Here is an 18,219-nt window from a genome sequence, read left to right on the forward strand (position 1 = left end):
GCCTTCTTAACGGCTGAATTGTTTTGAGTCTGCATTGAAGGACACCAAAAGCAGCACGGAGGTTCCAGCAGTGCCGACACAGGTCATCCTTGAACACAGACTGCAAAATTACACATGATTCTTTATGAGACAAAACAAGATTCCTCTAACAGTCACACTTCCTAACGTTTTTAAACAAACAAAAACATCATATTGCCGATGCACGTTTGGATTCACCGGTAATAAAATCGATGACTATTCTTCGGCGAGAAGCACTGAAATTGTTCAATAACATTTATGAGAACTGTTACACTACTGGTTTTGGAATCAAGTCTTTTTTCCACAATGTTAATTTGCCGCCTTTGCACTTATAATAAATTCAGTTTGAATTCGGTTCTTCATGACTTCTCCTCACAAAATTAAATAACGATGCTTGGAAAAGGCATCCTGTCCTGCCGTTGCTCATCTCACTGTTTCTAGTCTGACTGCCAGTTATCTCGTCATGTTTAATGTATAATACAAGTTGTGAGCCCAGTACATTTTTTTTTGGGGGGGGGGGGGGGGGGTCAAAAAGTGGCATGTCTTGCGTACTCTACTTTTGCAGCAATAGACTGTTACCTTAAGGTCACTATTTCACTGTACTGTTGTTTAATGGAACTTCTCGATAATCCCGAACAAACAATAAAGCCATGAACTGAGAGACTTCCTTGTACTGATAATTAGTTTGAGTAAAAAGTAATGTGTTACTTTTGATTTGGATGTTTTCAATACGTGGAAGCTCCAACAAGCTGTTTAATGTATTTGATTTTTAAAATCTTTTGAAAGCAAATAAATAAATTCAGCACACTCTTTTAACGTGACAGAATGTTAAGATTCCTCTATCAGTGTCACGGCTGGACACAAATCCTTGGATTAGGTTCAAGAACAAATAAATTGGAGGGGAAAAAAAACAAAAACATGTACTCCCAGTATCTGGTCTGAAAAGAAAAACATGTAATGAAAACCTCGATGAGCAGAGCTGACAGAGATATCATACATTTTCCAGGCACGAGAGCAGGAATGAGCTAAAGGAGGTTAGTGTGTGGTGAATGCGATGTGGGCGGGGGGGCATCACTTTATCTCAATCCACTTGAAATGCAGAGACAAAACAAAGCTAGGCCACGGTTATAAATTCTGCCATTACATTACAATCTATAACTCTGAGCTGGGTCAGCTAAAAGAAGCATCGCTGGACTCGTTTCTTTCCTCGTCTGCGGACGCTGCCAAAGCCTGGAATTCACTCCAGTATCCAGAGCATTCGTCGACGTGAGCGTCTCCAGAGACGCTCAAAATGTGCTACTGACACATTTGCCAGATCCATACTTTCTGAGATCACGACAGTCCAGATACCTCAGGTTTTGTCCTGCTTGTAAAACATTAAGTGTGTTAGGAAAAAAGCTATTAGACGTGTGGTGTTGATAGATCAAATCACCCAAAAACAAAAACACTTTCATTTCAAGTCCGATGCGCACACAGTCAGCAGGTTGTTGTATTTCTTTGGCTACATTCTCTTCTTCCTCCTAACAATTTCTATTTTCTTTCATTTGGTATTTGTTTAAAATTCAATGTTATGTCAGGCCGCAGAGTCGTGTAGCAGTTAGCATTCGCGCCTCACGGCCAGAACCTCCCAGGTGTGAATCCATGTTTGGGAGCATATCTTTGTTTAATTTGCACGTTCTCCCTGTGCTCACGTGGCTTTTCTCGGAATATGTTTTATTTCATCTATTTTGGAAAAACACTTTAAATTGAACTAAAAAACTTTGATGGATTGACGACTCATGTCCTCAAAATGCAGAAAGAAAAGATTTTTTACGGTTTCACAATTTTTTTTTTTTTACAATATTATGTTGTACCACGAGTACATAAAACGTTCCTTGTTCGATTTGCCTGCTGCTTTATTGTGCCGTATCACTGCTGCAGTGTTTCTGGTGCAGGCGATCGGTCACAATGAGATTGTTCATCTCCTGTAGAAATAAAAAAAAAAAAAAAACTGAAAACAAGGCATAACTGTCAGGCCACCTGCTGCACAGCAAGTTGCCAACAGAGACGCACATGCGTGCACACATGGGTGCACAACCGTTTAAGACAAAAGAAAAATCTGGACACGTCTCAGAGAAATATTTAAAGACCGATCTCAAAGAGAATAGTAGGCTACCATGTTGGTTCTCAATGTTTCATTTAGCCTTCACACACCAGTGGATCCTCCTGCATGGGGAGAAGCTGGGGAAATTCCCACATCTTCTGTGTTTATTTGTTTAGCGCACACACACACACAAACACACACACACCCACACACCCACACACACACACACACACACACACACACACACACACACACACACACACACACACACACACACACACACACACACACACACACACACACACACACACACACACACACACACACACACACACACACACACACACACCGTCTGACACCTGCAAAGCCACATACTAGCACGTGCATCTTGGCTCGTTCTCGCATCCGCAGGCTCAGTGGCGTTCACAGATGTCTTCTCCTGACCGAGTAATGAAATCACACCCGGGCTTTTTTTTTTTTTTCCTCCCCCCACCACCTCTGCTGGTCCTCCATTGCATTACCTGACACCACTGAGCTTTAATCAGGAATATTGCGTTAAAACAAAACAGATCTTACACTGATAATAAGTACATCCTCTGAAGTTGCTGCAAACATAATCAGTGATATAACACACCGTGGCTCAAGCTCGGAATAGCCAGTACTGTACGCGGAGATCTGAGTAACATCATGCTATAAAATTTCCATGAGTCAAAATAAACACTGTGAGGCAGTTTGTGTTTTTAGCTCTCCATCATGACCGCTAACAGAGCCTTTAGCTGCATGTGTAGGCTGCCTTTTTCAAAAGCTCCAGCTACTGATCTGAACTGAAGCACTCACTCACAGTCCATCACCCACAGAGATGACGTTCCCACACAGATGCAGGAGAGGAAAACACTAAAACTCCCACTCCCACTAAAAATCTGAAGGCTCTCTCTCTCTATCTCTCTCTCTCTCTCTCTCTCTGTTTGCATTACCTAAGACAACGGCTGTGCCTGGCCAGCCCGAGAGTCTCTCAACAGATGAGTCTAAAAATACAAACACCTCCTGATCTACGAGCACACACGGCAGACAGTGAGCACACAAATCATCACTCTGGCTGGCTGCTGATCTGAGAGTGATTGTTTTAAATGGCTTCCATTACAGCCAGCGAGCCGGCCCGGACTGATATAGTGTAGCTTTCACCTATGGTGTGATCTATTGCACTTTAATCAGATCACTAGTCACAAGGGCAAAGAGGCAGAAACAGATCCTGGAAAGCAGCCACACAGGCTCACTTGTGTACACACATGTAAAAGCAACACCCTCAGCAGTCCCCTCTAAACATTTACCCACAAGGATTTCCAGCTTGGTGTTGCGAGTAATGTCTATGTGTGCGGCGGATGTGTTGAAACTGCTGACGTCCTAAAATGCTGCAAGTTAAACACCAGAGTTTGAGTTTGACTTTGCTGGTAATGCACAATACAGGGAGATCTTTTGACACTAATTTCAAAACAGTCGTAGGCGATTCATTTTCTTAAGGAACTACATGATAAACTGGGACTGCTGTAGAGAAAAAGTCATATGGTTAACTTCAGTTCTGCAAAGTATAAACATATTCCTTAACAGAAAGCAGTTTGTAACATCACATTTCTAAGTGTTTTTTTGTAAAAAGAAGTCAAACTTCAGTCGTTTGAGCACCTTTGAGATTATTAAGTACTTATGCATATTTGTAATAATTATACCTTCTGCATTGATCTTTGTTCACTGAAACAAAGTGATAAAATATCTAAAAAGCACAGCAGTGATACTGAATGTGTGAGTGACTTTGCAGAGTGCATCATGAGCAGCATGCTAACACAGCAGTGACCCGTCCGCAGAGGGATTTGAACCAGAAAACGTGTGGTTACAAGCTTGTTCCCCTCATGTCTAGAGCCCACCACTCTGCTGGTACCGCATACATAATGTACTCCGATTGATATTCGATTCATTATTTCTCACCAGGATTTACCAAACAGCTGCACAATGTGGTCTGCTGCATAAGCCGCGCGACTGAAATCAATTTCACCGACAGCTAAAACTCACCTTCCAACTGCAACTTAAACTTTAAATGAAAAGATAGTAAAAGCAGATTCTACTCTGTTTTTTTGCAGCCAACACTGAAACACACAGCCAAGAAGAAAGCCTCTATAAGGAATCTTTTTTCTTTTTTTCCCCCCAGGCATTTACCAGATTATTAACTCTTGGCACAAGATGATAAAGCAATAAAATCATTGACTCCAAACCACTCACTAACTCACATATCAACATATTTTGTCACCCAGCAGCCAGTTAACTTGGATTTTATTCAATCAAGCGGTATGATATCCATCTCTGGGATTTATCCGTCAAATCGATATGATGCAGGTGAAGAGGATTTCATTTAGGCCGCTGACAGCTTTGAAAAATGACAAATGCACCGTGTCTATCCAAAAACAACATCCTGGTCGTTGAGAACACGAACACACACACACACACACACACACACGCACACGCACACACACACACATGCTATCTTGTCACTCCGTTATTGTCGAGTACATCAGTCTGAAGTGGAGCTCCTCTGGTGCCACTCCCTTATCCGCAGTCATCTGGGAAGACTAGACGTAAAATAATCTGACAGCTAAGATCAGAGTTCTGCACACACACACACACACACACACACACACACACACACACACACACACACACACACACACACACACACACACACACACACGAAAATACACGTACAAAAGCAAACATGTCCACGTACACACAAGCTGTATGCACACAAAGAAACACAGTATTGGCTTCCGGCAGCCGGTAGAGGGAGCTGTCTTTGTCTGACATTGAGACGGCCCTGGTTGGCTGGAGGTCATTGCTCAGATCAGTCACATTTAATCGTGTTCACATCCTCTCCAGGTCCCTTGTGTCAAGTAGCCGCTCTGCTGTACTTTAAGAAGTCAGTGTTTTCACACAACTTTCATGCTTATTGGAGCGCTGCAATCTGATGTAAGTGGGCTGCCTCGGGGCTCCTCGCGCAGACACTCACACCGGATGCACTTTTGTTTTAACACCACTTTGGTCTGACCTTGAAGACGTGTTTGCGCACTGTGCTGCCTCCACACTTGGAGGGCAACCTCTGGCACAGGGGGTTTTCATTCTTCTCAAAGGTAAAGCTGTGGATTAAAAAAGAAAAATCCCCAACAACTCAAAATTGAAACGCTTGGTCAGGGTCTAGAAGTTGCAGGGGAAAAAGTGAGATATTTTTAGTGGTGTTCCTGCAGACAAATTAACAGGTTGTTTGTGGGGTTACCATACTGTACAACTATGCATACTCCAGACCTCGTAGTTGGAGACCAAGTGAAAATCCAAGTGAAATCTCCAAGTGAAATCTGTACTTTTCAAATTCATCACTTCAAGGCAGGAAGTTCACTGGAGCACCGCGGCCACTAACTGACTGAATCGTTGCCTCTCAGAGCGGCTAAAAGGGGAGAGCGAAGGGTGTCCTTGTCACCGATCCAAGTATCGTTGCTTCTCCTCAAGTCAGCAGGTGGATTTGATTATGAATCATATCAAATGAATAAGAATAGGAATCGAAGTAAAGGAGGGCTGCAAACTCTCAGAGTCGAGAGTCACAATCATGCAAATCCTTTTGACATCAGTAGAAATAACTGCTCAGACGAGTAGAAATTACAGAGAAGAAGCCAGTGCATACGATAGACGACTACTTACACTGGCACTTTGCACAGGGGTCTTTCTCATATTCCAGAAGGTCACTGGCACGACTACGAACACTGGTGGTCCTCCGCAGTCCACCACCGTCCCGTACCCCTGCATCCCGAAGGCGCGCCGCCTCCTCCTTGGCGTACACCCCCAGCTCCTGGGTGTACCGCCCATACATCTATAGATCAAAAAAGAAAAAAAAGAAAAAGTGTGTTATTAGAGCATAAAGAGAGACAGAAGGCTCGGTTTGGTAGAGCGGTCATCTCCCAATCAGAAGGTTGCAGGTTTGATTGCCATCATGTGTATACATGCCCAAGTATCCTTGGGCAAGACACTGAACCCCCAAACTGCCTGTGTGTATGCAGTGCGAGAGTGAGTGGTTGGTGGTGGTCAGAGGGGCCGATGGCGCAGTTTGGCAGCCTCGCTTCTGTCAGTCTGCCCCAGGGCAGCTTTGGCTGCATACGTAGTAGTTTACTACTATCGAGTACGGAGTGAATGAATAATGTAATGTAAAGCGTTTTTGGGTGTCCAGAAAAGCGCTATATAAAACCAATTTATTATTAGAAGAGAAAAATAAAACGTCAGAGTGACACAACAGAATTCACACTTAAATCAAGGTATTACATAAAATGACTGGTACATTAAACTTGAGTGAATGATTGATGTTTAAACTCAGAGTAAACACAGCCAGGTGTGGGAAAATTCACTTCCTGCTACATAATGCTGCTGCCTGTCTTGAGTTTATTTTAGGAAGAAGAAGAAGAAAAAAAAATCCACTCAGCTTGACTCAACAGTCGAGTAATGACTTCTTTTCAGACAGATGAGCAGACAATAAGCTCCACCTGTCAGCTCCCAGCTGATTAGCTCTGCGGGGCTGTCACACAATTGACTCCTAACAATGAGAGGCGGAGCTCACAGCAAACCGCTCACAATCAATCACGTATAAAAACAGCCTCAACGCAGGGAGGGCTATTGTTGTAGCTCGGGCCCATGTGTAGTTACTAACACCATAATGGAGCTCCTCAAGTGTCTGTTTGGTGTTGTGGCAGTTGCTGTTTTGGTTGGCGCCGCTGCCGCCCAGCATCACATGCCTCACCCTCTGCCACACCAGCCTCCTTTTCAGTGGCCTCAGCAACTCTCGAATCTTCCTCCACCTGCGGCTCCTTTCGATAAATGTCAGGTGAAGGAGGGTGAGAAGATCCGCTGCGGGAGTGCAGATCTGGCGGCCGAGTCGTGTGAAGACATAAACTGCTGCTTTGATGGGCGACAGTGCTACTATGGAAAAGCAGGTACGTGTGCTCCTCGCGTTTCAAGGACGGAGAACTTCCCACGGTGTGAACGGGAGTAATCTTTCTTCTTCGTGCAGTGACTGTGCAGTGTACCAGAGATGGCCAGTTTGTGGTGGTTGTGGCTCGGGAAACCACTCTCCCACCCATTGATGTGAATTCCATCAGCCTGCTGGAGACGACTGATGATTTTTGCTCTCCGGCCGATGCCAACTCTGAATTCGTCATCTTTCAGTTCCCTGTGACTGCATGTGGCACTATGCTTAAGGTAGGTGGTGTTTAAAAGAATACTTGGATTTTATCCATGATCAAAGTTCAACATCCCCACAACATGATGCACTTTTCAGCACAAACTCCTGTTTTCCAGGTTGTGAAGAGAGCTGCTTATTTGAGCTGTGTAAAGTGCAAACTAATATAGATGTTAAAGTGGAACTTAAATATAGCAGCTCACTGACTTTCAGAAAAGTTGTGAAAATACTGAATTAGAGTTTGTTTGGACTTACAAGAGGAATATAATTATGGTACTTGGCTCTTTTTGTTTGTGAATGACTTATATTCTAGACTATTCACATTTATAGGAAAAGTCTTTTTTTAGCCTATTTTTCTTGGCCATTCAAAGTGTACAGTATTTTTAGAAAATGTTGCTTGACCTGAAAACAATTGCTTCAAAACTGCAATGGTTAAACCTCAATCCTGATTTTCTGCAGGAGGAAGAGGAAGCTGGTTATGTGGTGTATGAAAACCACATGTCGTCGTCTTATGAAGTGGGTATTGGACCAAGAGGATCCATTACCAGGGATAGCCATTTTGAGTGAGTTCATGTAAATTCACTTTATCTGACCCACTGGGCTCTTCTGTACTCGAGCACAGAATTCCCACGTCAAGTGACACCCAAACGCTTGACCTGCACTCGAGGCCCACTTCTTGTCTCTGATGTGTTGCTTGAAGCAAAATGTATTCTGCAATTCACTGATCTGCTGCTGGCAAAACATGCAACAAACTGGTCTTAATACTTCTACAGGAGCTTTAAAACGGGTGGTGTGAGTTCAATGCAAAAATCCAAACCTTCACATGTAGTGACTAATGGGATGGACGTCTTAAGTCTTTGGCTTTGTCTGCAGGTTATTGTTTCAGTGTAGGTACTCGGGCACAGCTGTGGAGGCTCTTGTCATGCAGGTGAATGACGTCCCTCCCCCGCTGCCGGTTGCTGCTGCAGGACCGCTCAGAGTGGAGCTCCGCCTGGGCAGTGGACAGTGTCGCCTGAAAGGCTGTGTGGAGGGTGGGTACCACAAACGCCTTGGAGAAAGTCGATACCCAACCGTGACTGAACCGCTCTCATTGCAGAAGAGGTAGCGTTCGCCTCCTTCTACATGCCGTCGGACTACCCGCTCACTAAAGTCCTGAGGGAGCCGGTCTATGTGGAGGTCCGTCTCCTGGAGAGGTCTGACCCAAACCTCGTTCTGAACCTGGAGCACTGCTGGGCCACTTCTGCTCCGGATCCTGACAGCCTGCCACAGTGGGACCTTCTGGTTGATGGGTATGTGAAATAAACTGAATAACTGCACGCTTCAGTTTCTTTTGGGCTTTGTGCCAAGTGTGTCTTTGCAACAGGTGTCCCTACCATGATGACAGATACCTGACTACTTTGCTATATTTGGATGGCTCCTCTGGGCTTCAGTTCCCCAAACATCACAAACGTTTCATCATGAAGATGTTTACCTTTGTGGACAAGGACTCATTTACACCTCGGAAGGACACGGTACAACAGCATTTATACACAACTGTTGTTGGGGGGGAGAGAAACTGAACTGACTTTATATATATTTTTTTCTCCTCCAGGTGTTTATCCACTGTAATACAGCTCTGTGCTACCCAAGCAACACCAACTCTTGTGAGCAACAATGTTTCAGACAACGTGAGTGTTTACACTAAATATCTGACATTTGTGTGGTTATTCAATTGACGGTAGGGTTTCTGTTAAAGGTAACTAACCTGGCCACTGAAAGATTTGTGCCTTCAATGACTTTTACTAATGGCATCTTTCCTCCTCCCAGGGAGAGCTGCTACAGTGAAGACTGATTCTTCCAGCCAGCACGCTCTGGTCTCTAGCGGCGAAGTGATCCTGACTGACGAACTGGACACGCCTGCTCCAAACACCAAAGTGGCGAGATGACGTGCTCCATGTCTGGCCATCACTTTGTTTTAATAAAAAGCTTGCTAAAGCTCATGCTGTTTGAAGGTGACTCTTGTTGAGCCAGTAATTTGATTCCTTCTGCCTGGATTGTGCTGAGAAATCACAAGGTTGCATTACAACTAGGTACTTTGACAGTCTGTGGGAATGTGCATGTCCTCCCTGAAATCTCTTAACCAAAACCACATCTGTCTAGTTCCTGGTCACTGATGCACAATTGAGCTGGGACATTTAGAATAAATCTGTACAATGCATGCACATGCTGTCCTCTCACTAGAGAAAACTCACTCTCATGCAATGTCAAAGGTTTGTTATGCAAACTGAACCTGCATCTTGTCTCCATTCTGAGCCTGTATTTAAGGAATACAGACATGGGGGTGAACATTTTGTGTATTCTAAACTATTAGTCTGTTTAAAATCCCAGCAGACTTTCTTTAAACTGGCCCTTTAAGTGATGCGCAGAAACTTGTGAAAGCTGTCAAATGGAGAGAATTTGGCTATACTTGGGATTATCGGCAGGAGTTGAGGAGGCTTGTATTTGAATAACTCAACATTAAACCCATATTAAAATGCTGTATACAGTTTTGGCAATGCCATACAAAGAGTGCATAAGAATGCTCAGCCTCCTGAGGGTTAAAACTGAGCCTCATTAAAGACAAACTGACATTTTAGGATGTAGTTCTTGAGATTCAAAGGAATTGTATCAGTGAAGAGCAGGCATGTCTGATATCGGGCTCATTTGTAGGTATGTTATGCTGGAGCAGCAACAGTTTCCCAGTACAACTGGCCTGGCATAGGCATGATTCAAAAATTATTTCCTCCCTCCAAACCCTTGCGTCTCTCCAGCGGGCCCGAGCCACATTAAGATGAGCATCACGACTCCTCCAGACTCGCAGCCCGTCTCCTTCCTGCTCTCCCCATCTCACTCTTTATTTTTTGATAACGGTCCCTCTAGATTTTCTATGTATGCTATAACTTGCATCTCTCCTCCACTGCTCTGTGCACAACCCCCCCCTTTTTTTTTTTTTTTTCTGTCCCACTCCAACTCCTCCACCCCCTCTCATTGAGATGGGCATCACGACTCCACCAGACTCGCTCTTTCTGCTCGCATGAGCAGGAGGTGCAGCGGGAGAGCCGAGCAGCCGCATAGGTTCAGTGTGACTGACGAGAAAAGAGAGAGGGCCGTGCTGTCAGAGATGCTCATCTCTCTCCACTTTAACCTCAACCTGCTGGGAAGCATTAAAGCAAGACGCAGCTATGCATCATCTTCAGACAGCAGCAAACGTCCCATCTATGAGCCACGTGGCGAAATTCTCCCAGGACTCAACCGGTCGGCGCAAGATGACAGGCACTAACAGCAGCTGCTGTGTGGATGTACATAAACATATCAGTGGAGTGAAAATGTAAACAGGTTCTGCCACTGGTTGAGGATGCTGTCAATTTAACTGGTGGACGCTGAACAAACGGCGTGCATGTGCTCGGCATGCCAAACATGAGAAAAGACTGAAGCAAAATGACTTGTGGGGGAAAAAAAACCCAGTGTTTGAGTGAAACTAGCCCTTTTTGAAACATGCATGATAATTTGATCAAACGCTGCAGTCACGTGGACTCTGATGTTTGCTGTTTACATGAGTAGAAGCATTTAATTGGAACAGCTGCGTTGTGTGCATAAGTGAGTAGCTACAGTATAGATACATGTAAAGAGCTGTGTGGGCACTGCAATGCTTTACTGCAGGGGGGTGTGTGTAACCCTGAGGGGGGTTGTTGATCCTCCACTCTCGTCATGAAAGGGGAAAAACAAATTATCTTCAAATAAAATGTATGATATTCGCATGGTGATATATTGTTACGTGTGGCTCAGTTTCTCTCCCTCCTCCCTCTGCCGGCTGCACACCTGAGTGAGATCAGCTCTCAGGTAGGAGCAGGTGATAAAAGGCAGATGAGCAGGGCGGAGACTCTCTTCCGCCTTCTGCTACACACCGTTGTGGGCAAGCTTCTTTGTTTGTTCTGCTGATTAACATTTCTATGTTTTTGTCTCCCCTCTCCTAGACATTGGTCTCCCCTCCTCAGATGCCTAGGTTGCTGTGGTTTTTCATATTTTAATTTGTTGTTTTAGTTTGGGCTGGAGATCTCTGGTCGTCCAGTTATCAGTTTTTCTTTGGATTCTATCGCATTTATATATCTACAATTTAGAGTGGTACATATTTTAAAACATTTTTAGCTATTTTCCAGTCTTTCTGCCATTCTGTTTGTGTTTTGCTTTCCTTTTCCTTTATTCTGACCACAATATCAATCATAACATAGAATTATTCACATTGGAAATGAATTGATTGGCTTGGCGAGACTTGTAAAAAACAACATACATATGTATCCACAAACCAAAAACTACAGTTACAAGCTGCAGTAATGTTGTAAAATCAACATCGTGCGTCCTCTGAAAAACATAATTAGATAATTCTATACTTAATTCTGATTGATTGTTTCTGACAAACAGAGGTTTGGCAGGAACCCATTTTTTGGAAAATGAAGGTGTTGAAAAGTTTGAGGCAGAGGAGGAAAAATATTTTGCAGGTGCATTTAACTAAATGAATGAACATGAACCAATGATTTGCATATATGCCATCTTCAGGATTTGTGTGAACACCATTCAAGTGAGAAGAACAGTTTTATAATTAATTACGCTTTAGTCTTAAGGCACTAAATATATAGAAAGTGTGCACATTTTGTATTAAGAAGAAAACTCGAGTCCAAAATACAGAGCTGAAGGGCAAACTGACAATGAAGCTTAAAATTAGATTTTTGTAATATTTTGGAAAACATTTTAGTTTCTGAAGACAGAGTGTTTACATTCTAGTTGTTTTATCTTTGATGAACCAACCTGATGGAGAGAATACTCAACATTTTTGTGGCAGGATTGCTTGTACGCATTGATTTCCACACACCTCATAGTGGCAATAATGCCACCAAAGAAAAGACAAAGTGTCTGTGAAAATAAAAAGAATTTGCATTTTTGGCCATGACAATATTAAACCCAGCTCTCTGCATTCAATTGGAGGATTCGAGCAGTGTTTAAATCCGTTAATGCTAAGTATGGGCTTCAAAACAGATTCGATTTAGACTCTCCATTGAAATAAATGTACATGCTTTTTGTTTTAAAATTAGTCTAAACAATGTCTGGTTTTTCATGAGAGCTTAAAAGTTGACGATCTGTTCATTGGTGTGGATAATATGAAGAACTGTTGATAGAACGAAGCATTCCAACATGAGGTGGCTTCATGACATAAAGACAAACAAACCTTGAAAGGACTGATAGCAAAGCAATCCATCAATCAGCAGGGAGGCTAAAAATGCAATAAATTACATAATATATATATATATTTTTTTAAATTTTGGAACATTTTGCACAGCTGCAGTATTTCCACCTGTTGAATCAGCCAATAATTTCTGCCCTTCAGGAAGATTTTATAATAAAGGAAGCACATTGTGAATCATCGCCAAGCTGACAAAGACGCTCTCAGTTATCAGTGGCAGGAGTTCTGCACTGGTAAGTCACCACAGGAATGAAGTATTTGCTCATACATGTACCGAACAACTCGATTAAGACCTGTAATTTAAGGAGCAAATGCAAGGAAAAAGGAGGTGTTGCAGAAACAGAGAAAAAGCATAATTTTCAGATATAGAATTACCAATATATCTCGACAGCTACATCGGGAAATGTGTCAGACATGTTATTCTGGGAGATGAAAATGTATTCAGAGAAATTTCTACTTTCCCAACACAAACACGCCACCAGTATCAGACGTACTCCCACCAGGACTATAAACGGGGCCTGTTGGTGTTTTTTTTTTTTTTTTGCCCTGGCTTCTGTGAAAGCAATCACCGGCCATCTGGAGCACGGCCCCCTGGGAGAGCAACAGGTGGGATCCTGTGGGTTAAATGAGCTGTTATCTGTAACCAGTTCTCTTCCCACATGACCAACTCCTGTATCTACATCAGTGGGTTTAACCTCCGTCACCGTACAACTCCAACCCAGTTCAACTCCTCATCGGAACAAAAGTACATTGATGTAAAAAAAACCCTGAAAAAAATCACTTTGATTTGAATCAGAATTGAGGATTGAGTATGCAGCGTGGCTTACAATGAAAGAGCGGCCAATCTTTTTTGGACGTCGTCGATATAAATAAACAGTTACGGAGAAGCAGTCTGAGACAGTTTCAGACAGGCTTTGCAGCTCCAGGCAGTGTTGTGGAAAACACTTTAGAAAGTAGCAGGTTACTGAGAAGTCTCAACGTGTGGCAGTTAAATACTATTGATTGATGACTGTTAGGAAAATACTAAGACTGTTCTTAATGTGTCCGGAGACTCGTTAGATATTATTTTTGTTTTGAGCTGCACGTTGGCATTGGCTGATCAGTTAATTTTACCACTTGAAACTGTCTGCGCATCATTTCTGAATGAACTCAGTCCTCCTGACAGCAGCAGGAATATTGTCTCACTGTCGGGAACAATAATATGATCCTGCATTGACAGTGGCTGTGATGCTTCAGCCGCATTAAATGAACAATCACACAGCTTCATAAGAGCTGTCTGCTCTTGTCTGTGTGTTCTATTTCAGGAGATTATCTCAGTTGTTTCATTGCTGCTCCATCTTTGAATTATTTAAGTATTTTTCTTTTAAAATGAGCAAACACACAGATTATCAATCATCAACCAGCCATTAACTTCAGCTGACCCTAATCAGTCATCAGACTGACCCACACATAGATAGATAGATAGATAGATAGATAGATAGATAGATAGATAGATAGAGCGTGTTTTAACTTTGTATGTCACCTGTTTGATAACGTCCCCTTTGTATGAGCAGTGTTTCTCATGGTGGATCCATTGTGTGATTTGCTTGAGGTGTAATAGTTTTTGCTCCAGCCTGTGTTTGTTGTTGTTTTTTTGGCTGCTGAAGGCTGCATTGTGTTCACCAGCTTGTCGCTGAATGTATCTGTCAGAGCTTTGAGTTTTGGGGTGAGTACAACTGCCTGTTGTGGCCTCAAGTGACAATATGAGAACAAAAATTTAGACAAAAGCACTGTTCCTACGGTTTTTTAAAAATATATTCCTTATTTAGAGCCGTCTAGTGCAGTTGAATGACATTACAGGAGTTACTGCATTATTGCATCAACTTCATGAAATACCTTAAATTGTCAGAAATGGTGCATTCAGTGGATTGGATATAAAACAACCATTCTCTTCCAGTTAGCTGTTCTACATACAGTATGACGCCTCACGAGAGAAAAAAAAGATTACCATAAGGTTGATCTTTCAGTTGGACTGCATTATGTTGAAGGGCTTTAGAATATTTTGTCCATCAAATTCAAAACAAATGACGTTGGGGGTCGGGGGGTCGGGGGGGTTGTATAAGGAGGATCTATTGATGCAACACAGTTCACCTTGATATTGATGAAAGGTTTTTTATTCTTCTATTAGAAAGCAAAATACAAGCAGAAAAAAAACACTCTACTACATTGTTGGTCTGTCTGTCTGTATTGTCAGTAAGGTTTGAATCGTCAGCCAAGAGATCAACAGGATCCTCGTCACAGGGATCAACAGGATCCCCGTCACAGGGATCAACAAGGATCAACAGGATCCTCGTCACAGGGATCAACAGGATCCTCATTACGTTGATCAACGGGGATCAACGGGATCCCCGTCACAGGGATCAACAAGGATCAACAGGATCCTCGTCACAGGGTTCAACAGGATCCTCATTACGGGGATCAACAGGGATCAACAGGATCCTTGTTACAGGGATCAGCAGGATCCTCGTCACAGGGATCAACAGGGGATGGGGTATGGAGAGGGAGCTGGGAACAGGAGAAGCCAAGGTAAGAGAAAGGCCAGAGGGTGAGACCAGTGTACTGGACAGATGGATGCAGTACAAGGGTGGAGCATAGGGGCAGAGAAAGAGCAGAGAGGGAAAGAGAGAAGTTTGACTAGAAGAAAAGGAGTTAATGCTAAAGCTAATCAGACATTATTGGTTGTAGATTATGAGGTTTAAGGTGTGATATTTGTCTTGCTGTGAAATAAAGAATGATATTATGACACACACACACACACACACACACACACACACACACACACACACACACACACACACACACACACACACACACACACACACACACACACACACACACACACACACACACACACACACACAGAAATCAACAGTTTCTTGTACAATCTCCACAGCTGCAGGTAGCACACAAATAGTCACGAGCACGAACATGCACATACGACACACACGTACAGGAATGGAAAATTACACAAACAAGTTTTACGGTTGAGTGTATGTTAAAATAACAGGAACAAGGCATAGAAGGAGAAACCAAAAAGAAAAACCAGGCGCAGCTGGAAAAGTACCAAAGATGGCCTCCGACAAGTTTGAAGATGGCGGACAAAGACGAAGTTCTGACATTTACTGCAGCGAAAATGAATCAATGATGTTGTTTTAAGAATCTATGAATAATGATGTGATGAATGCATTAAATGACTGTACCAATGATTGTAAGAGGCCGACACTGCAGATATAAAGGAACCAATTGAAGGGGGTCAAGTATGAATATGTATCAGATCAGTAAGGTATAAAAAGTAACTGCAAATAGTTTTTGCCCAGGAGGTTCTCATTTTGCCCAACTTAGCTACTCAGATAGTAGTCTCAGTTTAGAGTAGAACTGAAGTTTTTTTCTGACTGTTTAAATTTACTTAAAATAGAAGATCCGAGCAAGAAGTTTGCATCATCAACCCGGCGGAATCTAGACAGTGAACCTTCTTTATAGGATTAACAACCAACCCTCAATACACTGAACTCCTCAGCTTGAGACAGTCCGGACCTCGGCCGGGGTCCCGCTATTGGGTAGGCCTAAGTACCTGAACAACGCTTCTACCCCTCCTCTGGTTGCTGATTCTCAGCATTTGGCCTTACGATTTTTAAGCTGTATTATTGATTTGTCTTATTTGAATATACCTTATCTATTTGTGGACATTCCCGTTTTTCACCCTGATTTTAAATATGAATGATTAAGTGTGCTATTCAGTGATACTGACACATCATATCAAGTCTTTTACGGGTTATTTCAGCTTAGTTGCTACAAGTTTTTAAACAATGCCCTCGTGTCCTACGCCTGGACCCTAAAACCCAACTCCGACAGAACCAAGTGCACGTCAACAAAGAGGGGCGCGGTCGTTAACAGAGGTGGTCACCGTTATACAGCTTTGGCCTTAGGCTGCTGCGCTGAACTGGCAATGTCGACTGAAGGATGAGTCGGAGCGAAGCTCCATCGCCACCCAGCCCAAACAGTTCGTTGTGTTTCTCCTGTCTACTGAAACACAGCGGGGGCCTGGTCACCTTACCCTTTGAGACGGAGGGCTGGAGACCTGATGTAAGTCAGGTTAATTCGGAGGTTGACAATTTTCCTGTATTTCTCCGGAGCAAGCATTCAGCCTCGTGCTTCAGCCCAAGTATCAGAGTTTGGTGGTCTGCATACTGCCATGCTGCTATGGTGCCTTCCTCCTGCACCAGCACTCTCCACACTCCCATGAGTGTGGCTAATGTTTGTACCACTGGGTTGTATTTGCGAGAGTGACTCACAATGATGGCTGGCCAAACACTCGGCCAGTTTTCCATCATCTGGATCAAATACTGCCACATTTTTTTTGAATGAATCCTTTGTACTGACTGTAGTGGGACTCCTTACCACAACCACAGATCGGCCATCTTTCTCTCTCATCCCACAGTAGTGCACCATGTTTATTCACTTCTTGTTCCATTTCGATTTTGAGTTGCTGTGAGTCAATTACACTGTGATCGCTCACATAGTGCCATACTGCTTCGTTCATTTTGCCCACCCCGTCGCCCCAGAGGACGAGGGCATAGGGGACATGTACCACTGACTGATTACTCGCAGGAGAGCTCTCTCGACTCTGCAGCAACTTGGGGGATAATAACAGTAGGGGCACGTTCCTCTTCTGCCATCTGAGCCCACTTCAACCTCTCCTTCTGCTTTCATAGTTGTCATTTCCATTTGGAGGGCAAGAGCGACAATGACTCTTAATTGTCTTCACTTGATCCTTGTTAAGTTGAGTCTGTTTTTCCAATCCTCTCACTGCGCATTGAACAGGGATGAATACAAACCTTTGCTCGGCTGCTTGGCTGCAGTAATGTCGGCCTCCCAGGGCCGTGTCCAGCGCACACCCTCCCTGTCCGGGGTTCTTCACTCAGTTCTCTCCAAAACCACTGTGTCTACAGTCCTCCTCTGTGGACTGTTTCACTGAAACCTGTTTGCAGTCTTTCTCCAGACTGACTAACAAGTCCTGTGTTTTGCAGTCTTTTCACTAGACTGACTTGCTCACTCAGCAACCCCAGTTCCTTTTCTGGTCACTCTGCTCCTCACTCAGTGGGTGGTAAGCCCACTGAGACGCTGCTTCTGGGGATCGGATCCCTCGGAGGTGACCCGGGACGTTTCGCCGGGTCACACCAATCCCACGTTGGTGACTGGCTTCTCTAAGTGGGTCACTTCGCCCTCGAGGTGCAGGAGGTAAGCGTCCTCTCTCACCGTTGAGGGTGGGTCAACTCTCCAGGGCTCGTTGTCTCGGACCTGATTTACTAATCCAGGTCCCTGTTCGGGCACCAAAATTGTCAATATCCGAATTAACCTGACTTACACTGGGTCTCCAGCCCTCCGTCTCAAGGGTAAGGTGACCCAGCCCCCACTGTGGTTCAGTAGACAGGATAAACACAATTGTCACAAATGTCAGAACTTCCTCTTTGTCCGCCATCTTCAAACTTGTCCGAGGCCATCTTCGGTACTTTTCTAGCTGCGCCTGGTTTCCCTTTTTTGTTCCTGCTTCTACGCCTTGTTCCTGTT

The 18,219-nt window shown here is 43.7% G+C and overlaps 2 protein-coding genes across 2 annotated transcripts in view; one reads left to right on the forward strand and one right to left on the reverse strand.

Annotated features, from left to right (window-relative positions):
- The window catches only part of clcn2a (chloride channel, voltage-sensitive 2a), a gene marked incomplete at both ends in the record, with an annotated part of 62,135 nt that overhangs the window by 34,049 nt on the left and 9,867 nt on the right, over window positions 1–18,219 (reverse strand). Inside the window, one exon of the mRNA XM_080464570.1 lies at window positions 5,834–6,002. Within this exon, the coding sequence (XP_080320696.1) occupies window positions 5,834–6,002 (169 nt within the window). The remainder of the gene's footprint in view (window positions 1–5,833; window positions 6,003–18,219) is intronic.
- LOC308118244 (zona pellucida sperm-binding protein 4-like) lies at window positions 6,786–9,283 on the forward strand (the record flags this gene model as incomplete). Its single annotated transcript, XM_080477581.1, has 8 exons — window positions 6,786–7,113; window positions 7,191–7,378; window positions 7,818–7,921; window positions 8,232–8,389; window positions 8,455–8,647; window positions 8,722–8,869; window positions 8,950–9,025; window positions 9,165–9,283. The coding sequence occupies exons 1-8, from the start codon at window positions 6,837–6,839 to the stop codon at window positions 9,281–9,283; spliced, it is 1,263 nt and encodes a 420-aa protein (XP_080333707.1). The 5' UTR covers window positions 6,786–6,836.

Source organism: Lipophrys pholis, assembly GCF_963383615.2.
Source record: "Lipophrys pholis genome assembly, chromosome: 1".
Classification (NCBI taxonomy): domain Eukaryota; kingdom Metazoa; phylum Chordata; class Actinopteri; order Blenniiformes; family Blenniidae; genus Lipophrys; species Lipophrys pholis.